The sequence below is a fragment of the Hevea brasiliensis genome, chromosome 3 (genome assembly GCF_030052815.1).
Source record: "Hevea brasiliensis isolate MT/VB/25A 57/8 chromosome 3, ASM3005281v1, whole genome shotgun sequence".
NCBI lineage: Eukaryota > Viridiplantae > Streptophyta > Magnoliopsida > Malpighiales > Euphorbiaceae > Hevea > Hevea brasiliensis.
The window spans coordinates 103695432-103703794 of NC_079495.1; the positions used below are offsets into that span (position 1 = coordinate 103695432).

Sequence of the window (8363 nt, forward strand, 5' to 3'; positions counted from 1 at the left end):
CTTAAATTATAAAATTAAATAATAATTTTTAAAAAAAATCGATAATTATATTTTCATGAAAGTAAAAGAAAGCAAGTGACGTGGACGGACGAAATGACGCGAACGTCCGGCATTAAATCTTCTGTTTTATTTATCTATTTAATTCACATTACATTAGATGCCCTGAGCACGTGATCCCACTCCGTCATCTTCTAGCTGTTTGGGCCCCCACTCCTGGTTGACGTCACTTCTTCTTACCTTTTCGGATGGCTGCCCACGCTCGCCGACATTCATCGCTTTTTTTTTTAATTTTTTTATTCACAAAGGAAGGATTCTAATAATATTTATAAATTATGCGTTTATAATTGATTTTATTAAATATTTTATTATATTATTTTTATTTAATTTTTAAATTTAGTCTAAATTTTATTTAATATTATAATATAAAATTAATTAATTTAATAATTATTTATAAATATTTTAATTAAATATATAATTATTTAAAATTTATATTTTAATCCGTAATAAATTAAATCTTGATAAAAATTTCACCTGTCAATCAGCAGTTAAACTTTGTAATATAAAAATAAAAATCATGCCACCTTTACCATCTTCCTCTTCCTAAATCCAAAAACTATTGCTTGTATTATCAAAAAGAAATGGGTATGTATCCACACGCATATCAGAAGTAAAGATCAACTGGAATCAGATTTGCAAGCTTTATAGTTCCTGCAAAGCTAATGATTTTTATATACCATGGAGCAACTAGTCCAAGTGAAGCCACAAAATTTTTGCCCTATGATTCAATACAAAACCCAACAATGCTTTTGGGTTTCCTAATCACCACAGCCTGAGTTTGTTTTATTCCACAACTAAAACTGGAGGAGTTTGCAAAGCTTTCAAATGTATGCATTACACAAACATCTAGGTAGATAACCCACAACAGTTTAACCATGATTGAAAATCAAGGTACGTCTAAAGATCGACCGATCTTTCAACCATGCACATGTTTGATATGGTTACAGTTTTCAAGGACATTCTGCGAGTACTCCATCATTTCTTGACCTGCCTCAGTTATCTGCAGCACGATATCAGAAGAAAGAAATCAGAAAAGAGATGGGAGTTTCTGAGAAATACAATCCTTGTTTTAAGCTTACCATGTGGTGAATGAGAACTTGGCGTGGACATGTCAGACGAAGCCATGGGAGTGGATATTGAAAGCCGGGTTGTGGAGAAAGAGGTTGGGTTGGATCTATCATCTTCAAAGCCAGACCAAGAATCCCTGGTCTTAGGCCACTCATCAAAGAAGGGTCGAAGAGACTGACCACCTTGCTTCGCAGGTTCCCCAGTTGCAAATTCACCACTGAAAAATGAATGCTGGGGATAATCATTCTGCAACATCGAATTATCAATCGACTTTGATGTGGGAAATGATGATACTCTGGATTGCATCCAAGGCCATGCACTGTCGAGCTGCGAGTCCGTCTGGAGAACCCTGTTGCTTCCTGAAGCTCCAGAGAAGAAACTATGCTCACCAACCTCGGGCTTAAGTACTTGACCACACCTGTTTCAGCATCCATTAAGAGGAATCTTCTTCTTAAAATTGAATCTCAAGCATTAAATTATGTTATGGTGGCCCCTTGATTTCAGTCGAGACAATGCAAAATAAGCAACGCATCAATTCTAAAGAGAAGCATAAAGCCATGAAGCAAGCAATGAATGCTGCAGGATAAGGAGTATCAAAAAACTAAAATGTATTTCAATATCTCGAAAGAGCAGAATCGGTTTGGACTTGAGATATCATTGGAATTGCAATCGTGCTCCTAGAAATACACTTTGATGACTTCTGGTGTCTCCACATCAAGTTTGTGACTTGTCCAAGTCCAGTGTTAAAATACGTAGGATTGATTACATTCAACATACCCCAAACTAATGTGATACTGAAAATAACAAAACAACACATTTCAAAACTGCATATCTTTTGTCAGAAAACAGCTTCCATAAAAATAAATGAATCAACAAGTTCTACATAAATGAATGAATGAACAGAAAACAAGAATTTTTGTTGTTCATTCAAGAGGTCTAATATATAGCATAAATTCTCTGTCATTCAGAAAGAATGAAAGTCCTTCCTGTTGCAGAGAATTGATGAAATAAAATCTTGTATCAAGTGCTAAATCAAACTTAAGGGCCCAGCAATGGATAAATCAGAAGGCTTAAAAAGTATATGGCACCAAGAAAGAAACACTAGAATTAGCAGGGAAAACTGAAGAGAATAGTGGCTAAATAGATTTTGAGATCCAAATAGTAATGGGCATCCTAATACCTAAAAGAAGACAACGATAAAATTTCTCAAGGTTTTATAGAAGGAATTGATAGATAAAAGAAATAAAATTCAAATACCTTCAAATAATTTTCAGATTCTTGCCTTTAGATGGAACCAGATAGCAAAGTGCAATCAAACATTATTGTACCTAGTAACCGGACAATATCAACAACTATAATCTTTTTCATAATTAAGTTGCAATACCTACTTTTCAGTGGCTTGTCCAAAGTAAAAGAATGAGAGAAGCTTCAAATTGAAGGATGGAATTCCATTAACATCCCCAACAGAATTATCTTCAAAAGCAAATAAACCAGCTAATATAGCAAGTTGCATCTACCAACTGACAAAAGCGGTTCCAAGAATTCTATGAAAGAAAAAAAAGGCAAAGAGGTGTTGGTGGGTTTTTTTTTTTTTTTTGGGAGGGGGGGGGGGGTGTTGTGGGGGAGAGAGAGAGGGACAGCAGATAAAACATCCAACATTACCTGGATATCATGATAGCTTACATGGCAGTAAAATGTTGCAGACAGATACTAAGAAAAGTAGCACATACAATCATTTTCAATGCTACATATTCAGAATGAAATGCTCATCCGACTTTCTCCAACAGGTTTCAGGCAGCTAATCCTTCAAACATGACTTTTCTGCAGAAATGGTAAGTCCACCTTCCTCATCTTTACATTTCAACAGAAATTGCAGAGGAAGATACCACTAGTTTTGCACACTCAAGACAGTTCAGAGCTTGCCAGAATTCTACAACAAATGTAACGGCAAAAACAGAAAGCAAAAGCAGAGATGCAAGACCAAAGAAAAGACAGAGAAAACAAGCTCTGCAAAGACAACAGATATTGACAGCTGTCATCAAGGACATCAGGGCCCATAACCTGAACCTCTCTAAAAATTAAGAAGTTCCAGCAATTCATCTGCTACCTATATTGCAAGAGTCTTCCATACAATTCCTATCGCACAATTGATAAATGGGCCCAACAACCACTAGATCTGGCAACAGTATGAACAGATAAAGCTTTCCAATATTTACTGCATATGGCAACAAGTTTGAACACCAAACAAAAATTGTAGCGCCTTAATTACTTATGCGTACATATTTCACATTTATATAGAAAAGTTACAAGCCTTTAACCATCAAGTACAAGGAAGTAATAGTTTTGCAGCCTTGCAGACGTAGCCTAAGATGCCAAAAAATTAAAAATAACAAGTAAACTCTGCAAAGTTTCTTATAGGAACACAAAAATTCAGGCTGAAACTGACACTTCCTTTTATTTTGAAAATTGCAGGCTACCCTTGCACAAATAATTAATAATTCTGCTGTAGTAGGCTTACCCATTTTATCTGTCTCATATATTACTCTATACAGAGAGTTTATAACTTTGCACACAATGATGTGCTGAAGACAATTCCTAGTGGCTGTCAGAATTCTAGCATTATTTCTACATAGAAAGCAGAATGCATAGTACCAGACTGAAAGAGCAAGACTGACAAAAGAAAAACACTCTGTTGTGACACTACAAAGTTCCTCTGCCTCGTAGACACCAGGGCCCAGAACCCAGAGCCTAACAGAAACTTGAAACTTGTTTGCAACATTTCTACTCCCAGATGATGACAATGATCCAGAATCGACCCTCACCTCCAAGAAAGGAGGAATGTGATGTATACAACAACTGAACATATTTAAAATTGCTACCATGAAAACTATACTTGAATTACACATTTGTTGTTGTTCTTTCCTAAATAATCTATATTGCTAGTCATAACAATTAGAAAAACATAATCCTCCCATAAGCACTCTTATGAGCTTAGCAAGCAAGCTTTGTTCTCTCAAGTGATCAGCCTTCAAGTTACTCTCAAATTTCCTAGCCCATCAACATCACATAATTAAAAGCACAAATACATATATATGTACATACATACAAGAAGCATTACCTGTAATCTTTGCTAGGGATTCCATAGGGAATAGAGTCCATATTATAATGGGATTGGTTAGTTCCAGAACCAGTGCCCTGGAGATTACCAAAGGCATGCAATGGAAGGTTCTGGAAGCTTCCAGTCCCACTGCTGCTCCCAGTAACAGTCAGTGATGCCACAGTAGATGATGACTGTGTAAGGGTTTGTGATTCCACAGGCTTTCTTGAACGGTTGCGGCCACGGTGCATGTGGCGCTCACAATACTTGGAGTCCGGGTATGCATCTTTGGAGCACCTCCATTTCTTGCCATCAGTCCTTCTGCATCTCCCCGGCTCAGGGTCAACCTTCTTCCCATAGAAGGAGCAATAACCCACTGCAAAATTATGCTGAAATGTGATACTATATAAAGCAAGCAATTCAATATCAATAGTGAGGAATCAGGAACAATGGGGCATGATAATTCATTCTGCTTAGAATGTTATAAGCTTAATAATCAGTGTCGTGCTAGTGTATCAACAAAATATAGCAGAAGTACACTGCACTTAATCATCTAGACATTAACAACATCAAATGGATGACTAGAGAAATGAGCTTAAACCATCTTCTGATATCAACAATTATTAAACCCAAAAGGAGGAGGACGATATAATTGTCAAATGCTTGGAATAAAGAATTAAATCTTTAACCCTGTCAATACATCAAAAAAAGAATAAAATCATGGACAGGGAATGGAATGGTCTTAGCAAACAGCAAGAAAAGTTTGTGTTAAAAACTTAAAACAATAATACTTAGACATTGAACCTTTTCTTGCAGAAAAATTTGCAGAGTGTCCAAATCTCGTCTTTGTCCCTAGAAAGCTAATTTTATAGACCAAGTAGTGCCTATACCATGGCCCCCAACTGTTATTCAGAGACAAAGAATTTCTGGTGCAAAAGGGTACTCCGTTCGTCTTCTGAGATTGAAAGCCCATAAATATATAAACTCTCAGTTCATCTATTCATTTTTTCTTTTAAATAAAAGAAGAAGAAGAAGAAGAAAAAGAGTTGAAGCATACTTAAAATCCACTAAAAGGTACCATTTCTTTAAAACTTGTATTTACTTCTTGTCTCTATCTACCAAATCGAAAATAAGAACACAAAAACAAGCCAACAAACAAAAGAAAAGCTTTTGGATTAAGAAAATAGATTTATTCTATAAAAAAAATACACAGTGATTATCAACAAAAACCAAAGTTTTATTCCAAGAAGAAGGGAGAGAGAAAGAGAGGGATACACAGGAAGATTCCCAAATCAAATCAAGCACCAAATTTTCAATCAGGAATCCAAAAATCAGATGACCAAGACAAGAGAGAGAGGAGTAGACACACACACACACACAATATAGACAAACAATTAAAGAACTTGGTTACCGGTGGGATGGTGGAAGAATCTATGAGAAATGGACTCAAAGCTCTTCTGGATAGGGAGCACAAGATCAGGTGGCACAGGCACGCCTGCCATCATGTACTTAAAAATCAAAGCTTGGTGTTCCAGTTCTTGCCATTGAGACACTGTAAACGGAGACCTCATTGCCAACACCCCTGTCCCCATCCCCCCTGTGACTGCCCCTGGACCAGCCCCACCCCCACCTCCAACCCCTCCTACAGCACCACTATTCATCTCCACCGTCACCACCACTTTCAAACTACTCCAAATACTAGTACTACTACTGCTACTAACTATATTAGCACTAAATCTTCCAGACCCAGAAGCTCAAACATGGACCAGGACAGGGAATAGGGACATGGGACACAGATCAGGCTGTGTCTCAACCATTTAGTATGTTGTAGGCGTGTATATATGTGTGTGAGTGTGTGCGTGTGTCACAGTCTTGAGTATCTGTGTGGGTTGTTGTGTTGGGAAAGGGGGGCAGCGCCTGTGAGGAGGGGATCCTCAAGGCCAAGTTTGGTCTGATTTTATTGGGGGAGACAATTGCATTTGCATTTGTATTAATGAAAAGTTAGCCGCTAATTATTGGGTGATTTTCTTTAGTGATTAATCAACCAAATTTTTTTTAAAGAAACCTCTATTTTTTAAATTTATAATTAATAAAAAATTAATTTCTTCACTTCAAAATTTAAGGAATTTGTATGTTTTCACTCTGCTAATTACTAAAACTGTTTATGTAGGCATGTATAAACGTGGGTGGTCGGTGTTTTATTTTTTTTAATACTAATTTTTCTTCTTTTTTTTTTTGGTTTTTTCTTTCTTGGGTTTTTGAACTTTTCTTCTTTTGGCAGAATGTGGGTTTAATGGCTTTGGACCCACCATAAGATCAAGTGGTTGGTAATGGCCCTAATAAGTTAGATTAATTTATTTAAAGTGAAAATATTTTCTTTTATAAAATATTTAAATTTTATGAAGTTTTAAATATTTTATTTTATTTTCTGTCAAATATTTATTTTGTAAATTAGCAATATTCGCAAAAAAAATTATAATTTTATCATTTTTTTATATTTTATTTTCCATGTTCATGCAAAATGATTGTTTTCAAAAATAATCATTTCACAACAAATATATTAAATTAAAAAATATAATATTTTAAATATAATATTATATTTTTTTATAAAATAATACGTTAAACATTATGTTCGAGTTAATAACAATAAGTTGAATTATTTACTTTCAATAATAATAAAATATAAATGCATTATTCTTTATTATTAATTTAAAATAATATTCTATTATAATGGTTTATAAAAAATTATATTTATTTTCTATATTTATTTTATTGTTAAGTGTATCTTTTTTACATTAATTTAATATTTTTATGTAATAATTAGTCTATGTAAAATTTATAAAATAAAATGTATACATTTCACAAAGTTTAAATTTTTTATCTACAATAAAATCATTTTACTTTATTTTAAATAAAATAATCATACAATTCACTTTTAAATCTACTTTTAATTCATTTTTAGCTTGAATTTAAATTTTCATAAAAAATATATTTAAATATATAATTTATTTATTAATGCACAATTTCAATATTTAAGATGTGTAAATATTTATTTAATTCTATACAATTTGTTAGCCTCATAATTAAAAAAAATGATTTTGATCATAAACAAATTAAATTTAATGTATTCAAACTAACAAAATTGCAAGCATATGTTGCCAAGCAATAAGGGATGAAACAAAAGACTATGACAAATGATAAATAATAATAAAATATATATATATATATATGAAAAATGTGAATCAAGGACATAAAATCTATTTGAGATGAGAAAAATCCCTTAGGCTTTTGCTTGTAAAAAAGAAAGAGTTATAAAGAACAAATTTGATTAAATTTTCTGAAGGACTAGTTGTTTTAAATAGTTGCACATGATTTTAGACATAACATATGATGTTTCCAATTGTTAAAAAACAAAATCGAGACACCATTTTTTGAAAATCAAAGCTTTTATGGAGCAGCTAAAAGCATCAATTTTGGACAATTCGTCCATTAATTAAATTAGTAATTAGAATTAAGATTGAAAACAATTAATTAGATATAATAATATACCTAATTATAGATGTCTGAGCCCCTTACATAGATATTACCGTGAGTTTCATAATCCAAATAAATAAGAATACTTATCGCTAATAGATAAAGTCTATATTTTATAGTATGACTGTATCAAGTAATTTAATATATTTAAAAAATAATGCACTACTTTGTATCTCTAGTTATGCGAAGGAAAAATTTATCAAATTATGTTGTTTTTAAAGTCTATCAGTACAATTTATGTTGTACCAAAAAAAAATGACAATCGTATTTAATTTGTTTAAGGGTGGTTGGCCATCTTTTATATGTCTAACATCTATTTTACGAACAAATGTATAAGCATTGAAAGCAATTAATTTTGAAGCTTATTTTTCAGTCTATATGTTTATTCATCTTCATTATTAAATCATATCTCTTCTATTTATTAGTACATTATTGAATGTATTAAATGTGTTGAGAGACATCTCAAACACTATCCAAGGCATATAAGGTGAATTTAAGAGAGTGACTATTGTATTGGCTGACAAACATCAAGGCAAAACTTATGAATGAACTTGGCTAACTCTAGTTCATGAAAGAGTTTGATAATGAAGGAGAACGCTTGGGGTGA

The 8363-nt window shown here is 33.1% G+C and overlaps 1 protein-coding gene across 1 annotated transcript; it reads right to left on the reverse strand.

The window, feature by feature from the left end:
* Positions 1 to 668: 668 nt before the first annotated feature.
* Positions 669 to 6164, reverse strand: LOC110640179 (growth-regulating factor 4). Its single transcript, XM_021791384.2, has 4 exons — positions 5634 to 6164; positions 4244 to 4598; positions 1137 to 1543; positions 669 to 1057 (listed from the first exon to the last, which is right to left on the reverse strand). The coding sequence occupies exons 1-4, from the start codon at positions 5881 to 5883 to the stop codon at positions 1050 to 1052; spliced, it is 1020 nt and encodes a 339-aa protein (XP_021647076.1). The 5' UTR covers positions 5884 to 6164; the 3' UTR covers positions 669 to 1049.
* Between the last annotated feature and the right edge of the window lie 2199 nt (positions 6165 to 8363).

Bases quoted from the DNA above. Each gene is read 5' to 3' on its own strand.
- LOC110640179 (XM_021791384.2), bottom strand. From the start codon at position 5,883: ATGAATAGTGGTGCTGTAGGAGGGGTTGGAGGTGGGGGTGGGGCTGGT. The intron at 4,599-5,633 runs GTAACCAAGTTC...ATAATTTTGCAG, and splicing joins ATTCTTCCACCATCCCACCG to TGGGTTATTGCTCCTTCTAT. The intron at 1,544-4,243 runs GTAATGCTTCTT...ATGCTGAAACAG, and splicing joins ATCCCTAGCAAAGATTACAG to GTGTGGTCAAGTACTTAAGC.